The 19146-nt window shown below is 39.0% G+C and overlaps 2 protein-coding genes and 1 long non-coding RNA gene across 3 annotated transcripts; all 3 read right to left on the bottom strand.

Moving 5' to 3' along the window:
- Positions 1–2453: 2453 nt before the first annotated feature.
- Positions 2454–8109, bottom strand: LOC135211247 (uncharacterized). The gene is made up of 2 exons (XR_010313649.1): positions 7947–8109; positions 2454–6538 (listed from the first exon to the last, which is right to left on the bottom strand). It is a non-coding gene; the product is annotated as an uncharacterized LOC135211247 (long non-coding RNA).
- Positions 8110–8367: 258 nt separating this feature from the next.
- Positions 8368–14316, bottom strand: LOC135211536 (mucin-2-like). The gene is made up of 3 exons (XM_064244839.1): positions 13851–14316; positions 12834–13214; positions 8368–12407 (listed from the first exon to the last, which is right to left on the bottom strand). The coding sequence occupies exons 1-3, from the start codon at positions 14314–14316 to the stop codon at positions 8368–8370; spliced, it is 4887 nt and encodes a 1628-aa protein (XP_064100909.1).
- Positions 14317–14355: 39 nt separating this feature from the next.
- Positions 14356–18497, bottom strand: LOC135211535 (probable serine/threonine-protein kinase clkA). Its single transcript, XM_064244837.1, has 3 exons — positions 18420–18497; positions 15819–15978; positions 14356–15218 (listed from the first exon to the last, which is right to left on the bottom strand). Exons 1-3 carry the CDS (start codon positions 18495–18497, stop codon positions 14356–14358), a joined length of 1101 nt encoding a protein of 366 aa, XP_064100907.1.
- Between the last annotated feature and the right edge of the window lie 649 nt (positions 18498–19146).

Below are 19146 nucleotides of genomic sequence, written 5' to 3'. Positions count from 1 at the left end.
CCCGCAACTTCCGGGACTGTGGTCATCCAATCGGACTGCAATAATTGAAGTGTATCCCTGGAAGATATAGATATAAATAACCGTAATATCTAGCAGTGTTTAGTTGTCTTCTGATCTTCACAGTACAAGAAAACTGTAAATTATCGCTAGATTTCCCGCGCGGCTAAAGTTTCATCGTGCAACGAAGTAAAATTCAAGGTAGGTAGGAATGCGGTCGAAAGTATAAGCTTTTGTGTATATAAAAACCTTGGCCTTCCAAGTTCCCTCCTGTTCATGAAAAATTACAGATGCCGAAGTTCTTTACTCTCTAGCGACTTTAATGAAGCCATCCACAAAATTTCAATAAATCCACTAAGTTCAGATTTAAAAGCACGATAAAACTACCCGTTCCAGACTCTTAACCTTATTTCTAAGAAAGAGGATAGAACGTGACGTAAGCGTACCACTTAACTTGGAGGAACTCGACAAACAATCATTCATACTCGAATGTGAGTTTGAACATGTAACTGAGAATCGTTTAAACTGGAGTTGCGGTGGAATTTCCATAATGAACAAAAGCTGCACTGTGTCTATGCATTCGACAGCTTGTTGCCTATTTTAAGGTAATGTGGGATGTTAATTAATGCTGGTAATGTTAAGTGCTTAGTTTTTCCTTGTATTTTCTAACTAGGCATCTCTGAAAGGCATAATGGTTTATAATAAACTTACATCTAAAAATTTTAGTACTTGTTTTCACGTCCTTCAGATTCACTGTGTAATTACTATCGTATGATCGACACTCATGCTTATCCTAGGTGATATTTAATCTATCATATTTAAATATAAGTCTGATCTGTTCCTTACAGAAAACTTTTCGTCTTGATTGATTGTTTCCATATACTTATTAGTTCTTTATCATGCTCAGCTAAAAGTGTTGAGTCTGCAAAATAAAGTTTGCTTTAAACAAGAAACAGTGAACGGTAGCCTGGAACGGAAAGCAATGTACGAGTATGTGAGCATTTCATGATTTAAGAGAAAATAATGTCTCGCCTGCACGTCGTATCCAAGCTTGGGCTTCGTCGTGAACTTCAAGAGACGAGTCCAACCGTTTAAATTTCAGTTTCACAATAGAAAATGAAAACTCTCGGAATCAAATCATGGATGTAGGTCACTGATTCATGGCCTGACAGATAAACTTAAGTCCCTCACTTGCTAAAATTGTACCGAATGCCAGTGATTTATTCGATGTAGCCTGGGAGAGAACAGCAAGGGTGAGTGAAAAGACACAGCTCTCAATCAACCATACTCATAAGTTTGGGATCGGACCTGTTTTTTAGAGATGTGACTTATAAAAAAAAAAAATTATAGAGATCTTTATTTCTCTGTCCCTCCACATTTTTTCTGCCCGCCCTCAGATCTTAAAACCAGTCGAGACTACTTGGCTGCAATTTCCTATGTTGATAATCCACGCTACACTCCTGCGGGGGACAAACCTCTTTTTTCCAGTTGACTCCCATTCCCTTTCCCCGCCCTCCCTCTCTCTCTCTCTCTCTCTCTCTCTCTCTCTCTCTCTCTCTAGAGTTCTTAACATTTCAGATGTGCATAAAGTTATGCGGTCATCCACTTTAGATACTGAATAATTCATCTATAAGCAGACTGACTGCGCTTTTTCATTGCCTTTCAAAGAAGATTTTTAGAATTAATTTTGAAGTTTGTGGTTAAATCCATCACATTTATGCGTATGTAACAATAGAATGGAATCGCACTGAAATTTCCGGAGAAAAAAATTATGTGGAAGCCTGTCCGTAATCGAGGACAGCAATAAGTGCATCAATCTACTAAAGGAATTAGTATGGCTTCCTGGAGAAATATTCTATGAACTTCTAGATAAGCCCATTTGGACCTAATCCTCTAGCAGCACGAAGCACTCTAAACGAACTAAATATTTGGAGTGATCGACGTGTGATGAGTTTAGAGAGCTCTCTCTAGCTGGATCATTTGTTGTAATATCTGATCGTCTCTCCTGATTTGTAGTAATAAACTGAGTAACCAGATTGCTGCCTATTTTAAGCCAGTATTTAGCAAAGCTGTTTAATAGTATTGTCAGTAAAGACTGCAATCTTTTTGACAGAAATATGAGTCACAGTCCTCCTACCCTTTGGACGTTTGTGTCAATGTTTGGCAGCCATTACTCTTAAGCTTCAGCTTATGCTGCGTGATCTTTCACCTATGAAACGTTTTTTTGCCTTTATTCTTAATGGATGAACATGATTTATCAATACACATTCAAAATTCTGCCTGAGAGAAAATTGAACGAAGAAAAATCTGGTTCCATAGCCAATAGGTTCACAGATTCTTTCCTCCAATATCAGGAACAGCATCAGTCTTATTGTATAATGTTCATTCAACTCTTGTTGTGCATGAGGTATTAGGAAAGGTGTATTATAAAATCATAATAAATGAAAAGAAATTACTTAGAAATGCATAATTATCTTTATTCAAGCTTACTACATTCAACAGAAATATCTCAACAGGTTTAGACGTACATTAATCATCCAGAGAAAGTGAGCCAGTGCTAAAACCAATACCAAATAAAGTACTCTTTTGTACTTCGAGGGCAGGCCTTACACTTCATCGACCATGAACCCCACTGTTCAAAAACAGAATGAGTTTTCAAGATCACTTATTCATCCGCCATCTCTCTGTTTAATAAGAACTCATGATATAAATGTAATATTCTAGAGTGCTCTACTCACAAGATTTTGGTGCTAGGAAAAACCATCACCATGAGATATCATACACAGGAAAAACAATTAGTGTGATTAGATATCAAACTTGGACAAAGATTTTCAAAATTGGCAGTATATACTGTAAACTTCCAGATTTGGACACTTATTACAGCTTTGATTATTTGATTTGGAGGTGTTAAATTTGAGATTAAAAGAAGACTCCAACTCACTTAAATTGTTAGTGAGAGACGACTTTCCTTGGCTGAACTTAATGGTTAGATAAATGCAATGAATGATGACTTGCACGGAGGGAATTTGATGATGAGGGAATAGTCAAACCTAGAGAATTTAATGAGGAGGGAGGAGTTCCTGCAGGTTACCCTGTTTGGATATGATGATATGGGAGAAATTGTACTTGGTATATTTATGGTTAGAGAAATTGCAGTAAGTACGTTTGAAGTGTAGTACATACTCCAGTGGGAGGTGAATTTGGGTTGAGGGAGGAGTTGCATTGGGCAAATTTTATGGATAGAATTGTGTTGGGTGAATATGAGGATTAGAGAAATTGTATGGGGTGAATTTGAGGATTAGATAAATTGTACAGGGTGAATTTGAGGATTAGAGAAATTGTAAAGAATGAATTGGAGGATTAGTGAAATTGTACCAGGTAATTTGAGGATTAGAGGAGTTGTAGAGGGTGATTTTGAGGATTAGAGGAATTGTACAGGGGGAATTTGAGGATTAGAAAAATTGTACAGGGTGAATTTAAGGGTTATACAAATTGTACAGGGAGAATTTGAGGGTTATAGAAATTGTACAGGGAGAATTTGAGGGTTAGAGAGATTTTGCTGTGGGTGAATTTCAGGGTCAGAAATCAAATGTATTGGATAAATTTGTTATTATGGTTGAAATTGCATTGGGTAAATAATGGGTGAATTTGAGGACTAGAAAAAATTTGCATTTGGTACATTTGATGATAAAGGACGAATTGCAATGGGTGATGAATTTAAGGTTGAGGGAGCAGTTTCACTGAGTGAATGTGAGAATAAGAGATAAAAAGATTTGGATAAATTTCATGATATGGGCAGAATTGCTCTGGGTGAACTAAAAAATGAGTGAGTATTTACACTTAGTAATTTTATAACATAGAGGAATTGCGCGGGGTAAATTTAAGGATTACATAGGACTTGCACTGGATAAATTTGATGATGTGGGAGGCATTGCATTGGGAGAAGTTGAAGATTAGCAAAGAATTGCACTTAGTAATTTTGATGATATGGAAGGAAGTACTCTGTGTGAATTTGAGGATAAGGAAATTTTCATTGACTAAATCGGTGCTGTGATAGGAACTGCAGTGGGTGAATTTGAGGATGAGGGAAAAGTTGCACTGGGTAAGTCTGATGCTATCAGAGGATTTGCACTGAGCTGATTTGAAAATTCGAGATGAATCATACTGAGTGAGTTCAAGGTTTAAGAAAGAAAGGAACTGCACTGGGTACACTGATAGTGAAGGAATTTCATTGACAAAAATTGTATGTGGTAGGAATTGTTCTAGGAAAGTTTAGAGTTGACAGAGTAATTGCACAGGATGAATTTTATGATATTGGAAGAATTGCAGACGTTTAATTTGAATAATGGTGAAAAATTACTTTAAGTGAATTTGGAGATAATAGGGGAATTAGACAGGTATATTTGACGATATGGGAGAAACTGCACTGGATGAATCTGAGAGTTAAATGAGGATTCACACTGAGTAAATTTGATGATATGAGAACAACTGCGTTGCATGGTGAACTGAGGATGAAGAAGGAGTTACAGTGGGTAATACTGATAGATGGGGGATGGCACCAGCAGATTTAATTTTCAGAACTGAGAGATAAGTTGTACCATATGAATTTTGCAGTATATGGGTTAAGTTGATTGTCAGTATTTGTCACTGTGCACGTTGTTGTTTTGTTGGGACAGATGCTGAACAGGATGGATTTTGTGCTGGAGGAACATTTGATTTATCTGGATCTAATGGTAAGGTAAAAGTTAGACAAGGTATATTTGATGATGGTGACAAGGTACTTTAGATAGACTTGGTACATGTATTGGTGAAGACATTTAGGGCTCTAGGGGTATTTCGTTTATCTCTCTTCTTTAATATCATTTGTGATCTTCTAAAACACTTCATTTTCCAGATAGGGTGGAAAAAATTTGTGGTTCTTGTAGTTTCTTATTATCATTCTGATCTGTCTCACTTTTACTTCCATGTAATTTATTTGTAATGAAATTCATAACAACCCCGACAATATCTCTCTTTCAGCTCTCAACTGTAATGAAACTCTGAATAAAGAGTTCTTTACCTCTTGAAGTTTAAGCAGTGTACTTAATAGTGTTGGGCCTGACCCTGTAGTTGTTGATACATATATGGAATCAGTATATGTTGTTAGAATTCCGGATTTGTTGAACCTGACTATTGTCTAGGGCCTGTTGTTGCTGACTCCTGTGTATGGCCTATATTAGATGAAGATATCTCTGGTTTTGTTGCAGGAAATGCATATGTATGGTAAGGGTGTGTGTTACAGAGCTTTAATGAGTTGATACATAAATGATTGGCTTGTTTACTCTATTGTTTTATAGTACTGGAAAAAATAGAATCTTATAAGTTGGTGGTGTTGATTTCCTTCATTGTTCTGCTGCATTCCTACCTTTGTTTCTAATGTTAAAGTTATTCACCTTGACAATTCTCTTTTTTCTTCCATTATTGTATCTTTATCCACGTCAGCTTTATTTTTAGCAATATTAGCCTATCCTCTAAGAATAACAATAACCCCAATACAGATTTATAAATTTCCAGGGTTCTTTTTATTACTATCAACTTTGTTTATGACTTTAAGGGGGCCTTTTGAGTAAAAGAACTCAAGAAATTCTCTACATGGGAAATCGAGCTATCCAATGCATTCAGTAAATCATCGCCTTTGACCTCTATAAAACATGTCAGTCCTCATTATCATTTGGTCAAGTTTATTAAGTCTTTAAATGCTGTACACAAACTATCGACTTGGAAGAGTATAGTTGAAAATGTGATATAAGTAAAGTGATTAGAAATAAATGGGCATAAACTTTTACTACATAAAATTTTTAAATAGTTTGTGTTTATTAAATCTGACATTTTGGGAAATGGACATTATGCTTGATGACACTGCAGAAGTTTTCTTTGTATTATAGTATAAAGTGTGTTGTTTCCAGATATATACTTAAAGTATTCAGGGATGTTGAATTTCTTGTCAGTTTTTTAGGTGCTGTTACCATCATTGCGGCAGATTTTGTTGCTATTGAGATTTGATATAAATGTGCTAAAGGAGTGTTACGTTGTTACATCACTTAAATTATGTTACTTAAGCATGATAATGTCACTGCTGATGAGGGTTTTGAAACATTTGTTGCTGGTGTTTTCCTATTGATATGTTATCCTGTAGAATTATTTGAAGATGTCATGTTTGTGACTACAGTTGTATCATTTCCTGCTAATGATGTTACATTCACTGTTATTGTTGTCGCATTGGATACTAGCTCTGTAAAATTGCTTCCCTGTGAGATTGTTGTATTGGCTTCTAGTGATGTTACATTGCTTCCTTGTGGGGTAGTTACATTGGTTGCTAATGTTGTTACACTGCTTTCTTGTGAGATTGTTACATTGGTTATTGGTAGTGTTACATTGCCTCCTTGTGAGATTGTTGTATTGGTTACTGGTATTGTTACGTTGCTTCCTGCTGGTGGTGTTGCACTGCTTCCTTCTGGTGATGTTACATTGTTTCCTGCTGGTGATGTGACATTGCTTCCTACTGGTGGTGGTTACCATTGCCTTCCCTTGTGGGGTAGTTTACCATTGGTTTTTGCTAATGTTCGTTACACTGCGTTTCTTGTGAGATTGTTACATTGGTTTATTGGTAGTGTTACATTGCCTCCTTGTGAGACATTGGTTGTATTTGGTTACTCGGTAATTGTTACGCCCTTTGCTTCCTGATGGTGGGTTGTTGCACTGCTTCCTTCTGGTGATGTTACATTGTTTCCTGCTGGTGATGTGACATTGCTTCCTACTGGTGGTGTTACGTTGCTTCCTGCAGGTGGTGCTACGTTGCTTCCTGTTGGTGATGTTACATTGCTTACTGTTGGTGGTGCTACAGTGCTTCCTGTTGGTGGCGTTACACTGTTTCCTGCTGGTGGTGTTACATTGCTTCCTGCTGGTGGTGTTACACTGTTTCCTGCTGGTGGTGTTACATTGCTTCCTGTTGGTGGCGTTACACTGTTTCCTGCTGGTGGTGTTACATTGCTTCCTGCTGGTGGTGTTACACTGTTTCCTGCTGGTGGTGTTACATTGCTTCCTTTGCCTGGTGGTGTTTAGCACTGGTTTCCTGTTGTGGCGTTACACTTGTTTCCTTGGCCTGGTTGGTGTTACTTGCTTCCTGCTGGTGGTGTTACACTGTTTCCTGCTGGTGGTGTTACATTGCTTCCTTGCCTGGTGGTGTTAACTTGGTTTCCTGGGCTGGTGTGTTACCATTGCTTTTCCTGCTGGTGGTGTTTACACTGTTTCCGTTTGGTTGCGTTACATGTTTCACTGCTGGTGGTGTTACAATTGCTTCCTGCCTGGTTGGCTGTTAACACTGTTTCCTGCTGGTGGTGTTACATTGCTTCCTGCTGGTGGTGTTACACTGTTTCCTGCTGGTGGCGTTACACTGTTTCCTGCTGGTGGTGTTACATTGCTTCCTGCTGGTGGTGTTACACTGTTTCCTGCTGGTGGTGTTCATTGGCCTTCCTGGCTGTGGTGTTACACTGTTCCTTGCCTGGTGGTGTTTACACTCGTTTTCTGCTGGGTGTGTTACATTGCTTCCTGCTTGGTGGCGTTACAAACTGTTTCCTTTGCCTGGTGGTGTTACACGTTCTCCTGCTGGTGGTGTTACATTGCTTCCTGCTGGTGGTGTTACACTGTTTCCTGCTGGTGGTGTTACATTGCTTCCTGCTGGTGGTGTTACACTGTTTCCTGCTGGTGGTGTTACATTGCTTCCTGCTGGTGGTGTTACACTGTTTCCTGCTGGTGGGGGGTTGCTACATGCTTCCTTGCCTGGTGGTGGTTACAAACTGTTTCCTGCTGGTGGTGTTACACTGTTTCCTGCCTGGTGGTGTTCACTGTTTTCCTGCTGGTGGTGGGTTACAATTGCTTCCCTGCTGGTGGTGGTTAACTGTTTCCTTTGCCTGGTGGTGTTACATTGCTTCCTGCTGGTGGTGTTACACTGTTTCCTGCTGGTGGTGTTACATTGCTTCCTGCTGGTGGTGTTACACTGTTTCCTGCTGGTGGTGTTACATTGCTTCCTGCTGGTGGTGTTACACTGTTTCCTGCTGGTGGTGTTACATTGCTTCCTGCTTTGGTGGTGGTGTTACACTGTTTCCTGCTGGTGGTGTTACATTGCTTCCTGCTGGTGGTGTTACACTGTTTCCTGCTGGTGGTGTTACATTGCTTCCTGCTGGTGGTGTTACACTGTTTCCTGCTGGTGGTGTTACATGCTTTCCTTGCTGGTTGGGGTGTTCACTTGTTCCGGCTGGTGTTACACTGTTTCCTGCTGTGGTGTTACATGTTTCCTGCTGGTTTGGGTTAACTGTTTCCTGCTGGTGGGTTTTACATTGCTTTCCTGTGGTGGTGTTTTACACTGTTCATGCGGTGCGGTGTTACATTGCTTCCTGCTGGTGGTGTTACACTGTTTCCTGCAGGTGGTGTTACACTGTTTCCTGCAGGTGGTGTTACACTGTTTCCTGCAGGTGGTGTTACACTGCTTCCTGCAGGTGGTGTTACACTGTTTCCTGCAGGTGGTGTTACATTGCTTCCTGCTGGTGGTGTTACATTGCTTCCTTGAACGCTTGTTGTTGGTGGTATCCCAGTACTTACTTGTGAGACTGGTGCACTGGTTACCACTGGTGTTACATTACTTCCTGCTGATGGTGCTTCATTGCTTCCTGTTAGTGGTGCTATATTGCTTCCTGTTGGTGGTGTTACATTACTTCCTTGAACGCTCGTTGTTGGTGTTATCACATTATTTCCTTGTGAGGCCGGTGGTGTTACATTACTTCCCTGTGGGGTCACAGCATTGTTTGTTGGTGTTATGGAAATGCCTCCTTGTGGTACCGTTGTCTTGGATGCTGACGTTGTTATGATGCCTCCTTGTGGAGGTACTGTCGATGGGTTATTTTGTGCTGGAGTTGCTGGCACATTAGGAGGTTTATTTTGTCCAGCTGCAATTTTATCTTCCTTTTCTTTTTTCTCCTTATGAACAGCTGTTATCTCAACTTGTACAACAACTACGGTCAACACTACTTGACTGTTTGCCTCCTTCACATTGTCCCCCAATCTGTCTGGGACTATTCCATTCTTTTTTATTGTAAATGTTATTTCTTGGATTCTGATCACAAGTCCCTTTATAGTAATTATCAGTATCTTCATATGATCAACATCCCTCTGTTGAATGGCAATTTTAAGGCTGACAAAATTTGTGATTAGTGACATGATATCCTCAACTTCATTTGCCCTTTTTATCCTTTTTAGAGTGTTGTTACTTAGAGTGCTGTTACTCAGAGTTAGATTAATGATGTTTGAAAGCTCATTGAGTGCTTGTGCCGTCTCTTGCAAAGTTTGTGTTACATTAGCAAGAGTTTCATTTACAATGGTAAGATTTTGTATTTCTCCTACAAGCTGCTGAATTGCTGACGCTGACAGTGTGGAGACATTTCCCGCCGTTGTGGACAGTTGTGTAATAACTGTAGTTGTTGATGCTGATTCCTGTGAAGGGATTGCAGATGTTGAAGATTGTATCTGATTTGGTGCTGTAGATATAATAGTTGATGTTGGCATAAGACCATTAGTTGTTACTGAAGGCAACACTGTAGTCGGGCTAGGAGATTGTCCTGTAGTTGTTGATCCCTGTGAAGGGCTTGTAATTACTGAAGGCAACCCTGTAGTCGGGTTGGGAGATTGTCCTGTAGTTGTTGATCCCTGTGAAGGGCTTGTAATTACTGAAGGCAACCCTGTAGTCGGGTTGGGAGATTGTCCTGTAGTTGTTGATCCCTGTGAAGGGCTTGTAATTACTGAAGGCAACCCTGTAGTCGGGTTGGGAGATTGTCCTGTAGTTGTTGATCCCTGTGAAGGGCTTGTAATTACTGAAGGCAACACTGTAGTTGGGTTGGGAGATTGTCCTGTAGTTGTTGATCCCTGTGAAGGGCTTGTAATTACTGAAGGCAACCCTGTAGTCGGGTTGGGAGATTGTCCTGTAGTTGTTGATCCCTGTGAAGGGCTTGTAATTACTGAAGGCAACCCTGTAGTCGGGTTGGGAGATTGTCCTGTAGTTGTTGATCCCTGTGAAGGGCTTGTAATTACTGAAGGCAACACTGTAGTTGGGTTGGGAGATTGTCTTGTAGTTGTTGAGATTTGTACTTGTGTTGGTGGTGCAGATGTCGTGGTTGATGGTGGCTCCTTTGAAGGGCTTGGTGCTGAAGACAATTGTGTTGGTGTTGCAGACTGGGTGGTTGATGTGGGTTTAAGACCATTAGTTGTTGGAACTGACTCCTGCATTGGGCTTGTAACTGAGACATCCTTTTGTGTTGATGCAGGAGTAAACACATTTGATGGTACAGGTGAGGATATTATCGCTACTGTTGGCACAGGTGCTTTTGTAGTTCCCCCTCCCTTTACAATTTCAATATTAATAATCGTAATTTCAATTCTGATAATGGTTGCAACTCGTGTTATATTCCCTATTGTTGTAGAGGCCTTATTACTAACAGTGCCTAGTCTTGTCCTATCTCCATCAGTAAAAGTAGTTCCTTGAAAAGACCTCAAAGTTGATGTCTGTGACATGAGGGCAGATGTTTTAGAAATAATTTGACTAGTGTTATTGCCAAGAGCTGCTTGTTCCAGTTCATTTAGCAGTGTCAACAGCCCAACAAAATCAAAGGATATGTCACGTCTCCATCTTGATTTTTCATTAGAACTTCTTTTGTACCGACGACCGCTTTGACCAAGCAAACTTTTGACTAATGTAATTAAATCATTTATAGCAACAGTAGCATTATTCAATGCAACTAGCATGCTTTCAAGTTCTTGTACTTTTGCATACAATGCTGGTAATAAATTCGTTACATTGATTGTTACATTGGTTGTTGAAACTGAGCTTACAGAACTGGTTGAGGAATTGGATGATGCTACCAAACTAGTAGAGGATGATGACACAGTGGAATTTCTTAGTAGGGTAGTACTGGTAGTTGGAATTGTAGGAATATTTGTCGGTTGTGCTATAGTAGTACCATTGTTGAATATAATAAGTCCATTCACTCTGGCAATTTCTATAGCTACGATGCTTAACAGCCTGTTTATTGCATCTATGTCCACTCGGGTTTTATTTAGTGCTATAGAAGCCTTCTGTTGTAGAGTAGCATTCGCCATACTAGTATTTCCCATCCGTTCCGAAACTGCTTTTATGTCATTAGTCCTATTATTGATTCCATCAGTTATGTTTGCGTTAACAGCTGCCAGGAGATCGTCCAGCTTGGAACTCAAGATATCTAAATCATTATTTAAATCACGTCTTGATCTCTGCAAAATTTTCAAATCCCTTTTTTTCCTGCCGAGAGTATTAATAAGGGTTTGTAATGTACTAGCTACAGCGTTCAGTTGGGCGAGAGCATTTGTAAGTGAGGTCTGTAACTGCTGTAGTACAAGAAGCTGAGAATAAAGTGATGATAATATACTTGTAGTATTTGTAACATTTAATGTTGAAGAAAGAGTAGTGTTTATGACAGTCGATGAACTAGTACTTGATGATGTTGAAGAATTTACATTGATTGTTGTTGTTGTGAGAGATGTGTTGCTTACCATAGAGCTTGTTGTGTTTACTGTTGTTGGCGTTGTTGCTGTTGTTCCATTACCTGTCGTAGTTGTTGTCACCGATGATGGGGAGCTTGAACTATTTGTTACTACAGTTGGTGTTGTTACATTGGTAGTTTGTAAAGTTGTTACATTTGTTGCTGTTGTTGTGGTTGTGTTTCCTTGTAATGATGTTACATTGGTTGTTGATGAAGTTGTGTTGCTTACTTGTAGAGTTGATGTATTTGTCAAAGCTCCTGTTGTGTTTATCGTCCCGTTTACCGTAATTACTGTTGTAGTCGAATTTACCGGCGATGTTGTCGTTGAAGTCGTGTTTACCAGAAGGGTTGTTGATGTAGTTGTATTTACTAGAGATACTGTTGTTGTAGTCGTATTTATAGGAGATACTGTCGTTGTGGTCGTATTTACTGGAGATCTCGTTGTTGTGGTCGTATTTACAGGAGATCCTGTTGTTATGGTCGTATTTACAGGAGATCCTGTTGTTGTGGTCGTATTTACAGGAGATCCTGTTGTTGTGGTCGTATTTACAGGAGATCCTGTTGTTGTGGTCGTATTTACAGGAGATCCTATTGTTGTGGTCGTATTTACAGGAGATCCTGTTGTTGTGGTCGTATTTACAGGAGATCCTATTGTTGTGGTCGTATTTACAGGAGATCCTATTGTTGTGGTCGTAGTTACAGGAGATCCTGTTGTTGCAGTCGTATTCACCGGAGATCCTGTTGTTGTAGTCGTATTTACCGGTAATCCTGGAGAAGTGGTTGTTGAACTCGTGCCTGCCGTAGTTACTGTAGTCAGAAAAGAATGAAAGGAATTACATTTGCTAAGTAGCTTAAGAAAGTTTTAAAATTTGTTTAAATACAGTCTTCAACGACATGCTATAATAGGGTCACAAATAATTTACTGAATTTACCCTTGGAGAGAAGTTGCCGCACTCAAAGGGCGGAAAAAGTTACAGTCACTTAGCCATAGGTATGGCATAACATGTCAATATCTCTCAGACCTCCCATACTACTGGCCTACGCAGACTTATTATTTTCAATAAAGAGGATCTTATATCATAAGTGAGTCCTCTTAGATTTAGAGTCCTCTTAGATTTAAGCGGTCTAAAGATAAAGAACTGATAGAGGAGTTGCATGTCTATCACTGCTGGTTAGGTTTACATGGAAAAGAAAAGAAAAAGTCGAAATGAGAAAAATGTACTTCACACTTACTTGTTGTAAGGGGCAAGCAACATTTGCACTTGGGCCCTTTGCATGCCTTCGGAAGCACGACCCCAGACAGACAATACTTCTTATGCGTGACGCAGGAACCTCCAGCGCTGACGCAAGCGTCAAGAATCTTACACTTCTTGATGCAGCACTTGCAATTCTTCGGACTGCTGCATCCCTTAGGAAGCTCTTCCTCATTTTTCTTGCATTTTCCTCTGCAACTGCCTTTGGCCTTCGTGCACTTTTTCTTTGGTATGCAAGATTTGACGCAGCATTTACATTTCTTGCCTCCTTTGCACCCCTTAGGAACTTCGGCTTCACTTTTGCCACATTTCGTCTTGCATTTTCCTCCTTTCTTGTCGCATTTGGGTTTACTTTCGCATTCTGCAAAGAACAAAAGTCCCTTCACTCTTTTTGACAAGTGTGGTCATAAATTTTGAGTTAGCATGAATATGCAACGAATAATTAAGATCAAATGAAAACATAGTTGATGTCGCTGGGCTTTCAAGGAAACATCTAAATCGCCACTAACCATTCAGTGCCACCAACTTTTATGTTCTTTTGTAAACAATAATTTTAATGATATTGGCTATAACTTCAAAATAAAGTGAAGGAATTTTCTTAGTATGGTGTAACAAATATCATATGAAACCAATATATATATAATATATATATATATATATATATATATATATATATATATGTGTGTGTGTGTGTGTGTGTGTGTGTGTGTGTGTGTGTACATATATAAACAAATGTACGTATGTATGTAATAATAGCAATCTCTCTTCAAGTTGTTCAGTTACGAAGAATTGCCAAAGATACTAACCTACCAAAAATTTACAATAATTCATCATAAGTGGATGACTCGAGGAAAGACTTCATTTGGTGCCGAAGTCAAAGTCAGTATCAAGATCATTTCAGGGGAAAAGTGGACTCTAATTCATTCAACAATGTTACGAGTAAATGTTACATCAAGTCAGTTTTTTGTTTGTTTGTTTTTTTGTCTCTTGCACTTACTTGTTGGCTTCGCTTCACAGCATCTGCAGGAGGCTCCCTTGCAGAGATTGCTGCCATCGTCGTTAATCAAAACTTTGCACTTGATTTTGACGGGGGTACACTTGCCTCCCTTTTCGGTGCAGGTCTTGTATTGCTTCTTACACTTCCTCTTGGCCGCCACATCATTGCTCCCCCCACCTGCTTGCTTATCGGAATTCTTTCCTGAGGTTCCTTTGCCGGTTTTCTTGTGACTTTTTCCTTTGCCATTCTTTCCCTTAGCTTTCTTTGACCCATGTTTCCTTTGCCCTCCACTTTTGCCATTCTTTCCCTTAGCTTTCTTTGACCAAATGTTTCCTTTGCCCCTCCCCACTTTTGCCATTCTTTCCCTTAGCTTTCTTTGACCCATGTTTCCTTTGCCCTCCACTTTTGCCATTCTTTCCCTTAGCTTTCTTTGACCCATGTTTCCTTTGCCCTCCACTTTTGCCATTCTTTCCCTTAGCTTTCTTTGACCCATGTTTCCTTTGCCCTACCATTTCCTTTGCCTTTCCCATTTCCTTTGCCCTCCATTTTGCCATTCTTTCTTGTAGCTTTCTTGACCCTTTATGTTGTTCCTTTGCCCTCCACTTTTGCCATTCTTTCCCTTAGCTTTCTTTGACCCATGTTTCCTTTGCCCTACATTCTTGTCATTCTTTCCATTAGCTTTATTTGACCCATTTGTTTTGTGCCCCAACTTCTTGTCATTCTTTCCTTTAGCTTTATTTGACCCATTTGTTTTGTGCCCTACATTCTTGTTATTCTTTCCATTAGCTTTATTTGACCCATTTGTTTTGTGCCCTACATTCTTGTTATTTTTTCCATTAGCTTTATTTGACCCATTTGTTTTGTGCTCTACATTCTTGTTATTCTTTCCATTAGCTTTATTTGACCCATTTGTTTTGTGCCCTACCTTCTTGTCATTCTTTCCATTAGCTTTATTTGACCCATTTGTTTTGTGCCCTACATTCTTGTCATTCTTTCCATTAGCTTTATTTGACCCATTTGTTTTGTGCACTACCTTCTTGTCCTTCTTTCCATTAGCTTTATTTGACCCATTTGTTTTGTGCACTACCTTCTTGTCCTTCTTTCCATTAGCTTTATTTGACCCATTTGTTTTGTGCCCTACATTCTTGTCATTCTTTCCATTAGCTTTATTTGACGCATGTTTTATTTGTCCTACCTTCTTTTCATTGTTTATATCAGCTTTCTTTGGCTTTCCTTCCCCTACATTCCTTTCATTCTTTCCATTAGCTGTATTTGACTCAGTTTTTCCATTTTCTAAGATTTCTTCACCATTTTTCGGCCCTCTCTTGTTGGACGGATTCCCTTCTATGTTTCGGCGAATTCCTTTGACTGAAACAGAAAAAACAGACAGATCAGACGTTTCAGGATAATTTCAAAGGATGTTAAATCTCTGAAAACGGATACAGCTGATAATTTTGTGTCACTTCCAGTTGTATCGCAGTTAGGTCATTATCACGATCATGTGGCAGTAAATTTGAAATATCAGGGGATGCAGTGTTAGAACTCCTTTCCTATTTTATAGATGACTAGTTGGCTTTTTATGACATTGTTTGTATAAGTATCATATGTGCATCAAAAGTAAGGTTCAACTTGATAAAAGCTTATTTCCAATGGTAATTAATGAGGATGTCCAAGGAATGGAAGAACTTGGCCATGGAATTTAGGCTGGACACCCAACCTAGCATTCGTTAAGTAGAAAGTGATATCCAAGGCTGGGCTAGGTTGAGCACGACGCCATAGGATAAGTTAGGTTTCCATTCAAATTCATTGGAAAATGAACAATTCAAGCTGAACAGTGTTCTTAGAACGGGAGAAGAATCACTATACAACACTCATGAACCTATGCCAAAACGTTTGAGTTAGAAGACAAATAAAGATTATTAGCATTAGCAAGTCATGAGAGACTTGGAGAAATAAGTTGATACTTACCAGGGACGCAGCAATGTCCTTCCGAGCATTTTAGTTCTGGGTCTGGTTTCCAGCCGTTTCCAAACTCCTTCACACAATTGTTCTCCTCCCCTCTGCTGCAAACGCCCATCGCTTCCACGCAGCGCTGCTTGGAAACCACTTCCGACCGGCTCTGGTTTTCCTGCTTTGCGATAGCGGACATACTATAATTCTACTTAGGGTTTTATTTGAACTACATTTTGCGATTAAGTATAGTAGTGATCGGGTTATGCAATGACTGTTATTAAATACTGGTTATGAAAAGACAGCTAAATTTGTAATTCAGCAGACCATTAGTAAATTTGAAGTCTCTGAACATTATTATCATTTAAGATTTTAATTGAATAATTGTGTTCTTATTACCTTTATATGTACTGCATAAGGCTGATTGTTGACCTTGTTGTTCAAAATTACACAAATACAACTGACTTAGTGTTTTTGCATAAAGTTCATGCCCATGTCTTAGATAAAGCCTTCAATTGATATTTGCGTGATGTCTAAAATATGATGTAATTCACGCATCTGGAAAAACCAGGTCATCAGCAGTCAAATAGAATGTGCCCTATCAAATGCCTAAAAGAAACTGTTCAGATGGCTTAAAATGATATTGCTCTTTGTTTTACAAACCCACTTATATATGAACTAAAAGAGTATACTATTTAGATCGAAAGTCAATCGCGTTTCAGTGTTTTCACGCTCTGAAAATCGGGAGTTACGAAACAGGACGACGTTGCTATGGGAAAGAGACTTTGAAAGACGATGCTACTCTACGTGAACCACCTTAATCCGGGTCGTAATAAAAATTACCCTTGGTCCCCCAGTGCATTTATAATGACTTGAAGAATTATAACAGTGAACTAGCCCTTATGAAGGAGTTCAAGTAAACAGCGTGAAAAGTCAGTACCTAGATATCGGTTCAGTCTGTATACATGCGAATTAATGATAACAACAGACACTCATCCTTAGGGGGGAAATGCCATACCAATAATGAATAACGAGATAATAAATCCTTGAAAAGTGACGCAGTTCAAATCCTCTTAAAGGATTCCTTTGCAGGTTCAAAGTCTCACTGAGAGTATTGCGTAGTGTTCAAGGCATTCGGGGTTTCTTACATTGCAGCCTTTCCAGTATAGAAACCCAGGAAACAGACCCAGAAAAGTACTGTTATTGTTCTGTCGTCAATCTTAGTGATAGAAATAACAAAAACGAAACTCTTATTTATGCTCATTTATCCTATGCTATTTTCTTTCTTCCCCAATTCCTTGTCTTCTACTAGTTTAACAAGGAAATCATTCCAAATAAGTCAAATTCAGAGTATTAGGTCTAAGTCCCTTCTTTGGCAATGCAATTTCACCACTTGCGAATTATCGTTCATTTTTATTTTATTTTTCCAATAATCGAGAGCTAACGAATTCAAAATCAAATCCTGGTTTTGGTGTGGGGGAGAAGGTGGTGGCGGGGGCGCTGTACGTCTCTTACTTTACTTGTTATAGCTTATATTCCTTTGTCTCTCCCTATCAAATAGGGGATTCTTGAAAGTATTAACAGAATTCACTACAAAATCGTTTGTTTATTTAGTAGCCCTTTGTCAATTTTCTATCCCTTCTATTCTTAAGTCATTTTATGATAAAATAAAAAAAAAAGATTCAAAATATGAGATTAGAACTAGATGGTCGCATGATTACCGGAGAATGTGCGAAAAATATTTGTCTGTGGTACTGCTGCTTGTAGCTTCGACCATTGTTGTCTTCACACCTTTTATCAAACTCTAATAAGAATCCTCCTACTACTGCACATCCATTTGAGTTGCATAATTGACCACAGACTCTTGCATAAGAGTATCACATCAGGGATTTATATGAATTACTTGAACGTTATTCATTTATTTATCTATTGTAGATTACTCTAACCAACACAGATGCTTAAGAATATCACATCTTAGTTTTTTTTTTATTGCTTGAATACTACTCATTTGTTTATCTAGATTACTTTCTCCACCACAGTAAGTTTTGTAACCAAAGTTCACCCTGTCATGCAGTAGCTAAACTTTAAATTTCAGAAACTAAGTTTGCGTGTTTTACTTACTTAAGGAAGAATAGTCGCAATATTCTAGATCGAAATAGATCTAACATCATTTTGGTTACCTTACTTTCATTCAAATGACAAATAATCGCTGGCGAATCTGACTCAGATTTTAAAAACTCAACCATAAAGAATAGGCACATTGTTTAACTTACGCAGTCCACCCAAAATTTCACATTTCTTCGCAGTTGATTGACCCAGTTCAAGTTACTTATCCAGCATGTTTGCTAGGCTTCAGAAATCTTCAGAAAATCGATTTCGGGAAAATTGTTTTCAGTTTGCCTATGAACTACTAGGTCTCTCGGAGTTTTGAAAAGTTCTAAAATTATTTCCGCATCCGGAGTTTTCTTTTTGCCCTGCATGTGTCTCACAGAAGAGGATGAGATCAATATTCCGACCACGTAAACGGAATTAAAAATTAAATCCTTCTCTTTCGTCGTTGGGCGTTCGTGAAGTAGTGTGACTATTAGTCTCAGTTTGAAAATGTTGAAACAAACATACCTGTTCTGCAAAAGAACTTCCAGTTAGCATGAAGAGAAGAAGCAGAGCGCTCGAAGCCAAAATCCGCGCACCAGCCATGACTGCGAGATTCCCCAAAGGAGAAATCAGACACCCTGTTACTCAGCAGTCACTCTGAAGCACCTGAAGAATAGAAATGGCCCTCAGTTCACCCTGTTATATTCACCATTTGTATATCATTAATCTTAACATTATAGTACTTATTATTGTTGCGATATATTGGAGAAAAATATCGGATGACTCATCAGTGCATTCTTCGTAACCTCCACGTTGCCTCTCTCTTTAGTATGAGGTTAGTTACAGCACCCCCCTGTCCCAAGCAGTTTTTCCTTCCATTTTCAAGCTCCTCACAAACATTCTTCCAAGTATAATCCGGTACTGCTCTTCTTATGTCCGGTGCTCTTTCGTCTATTTTCCCTTTTCTTTGAAAATCACATGGTAAGCATTCTTAACTCTGCAGTGGAATAATCATTCTTCGCAGCCATCAACCATCATGGCCATTCCATTCTCAACCCCGTTGCATTTGCAACAGCCACTTGCAATGTCATTCTCGAGCTAACAAGGACTGTTTTTTACTCGTGCTTTATTCCACTGCAGCAATATATTCAGTTCAGATAACATCCCACAATTTGCATCCTCTGTTCTGGGATTCCATAGATTCCACCATATATATATATATATATATATATATATATATATATATATATAT

This window comes from Macrobrachium nipponense, chromosome 4 (assembly GCF_015104395.2).
Source record: "Macrobrachium nipponense isolate FS-2020 chromosome 4, ASM1510439v2, whole genome shotgun sequence".
NCBI classification, from domain to species: domain Eukaryota; kingdom Metazoa; phylum Arthropoda; class Malacostraca; order Decapoda; family Palaemonidae; genus Macrobrachium; species Macrobrachium nipponense.
The sequence above is the reverse complement of the archived record's forward strand: the minus strand, read 5'-3'. Positions and strand labels throughout refer to the sequence as shown.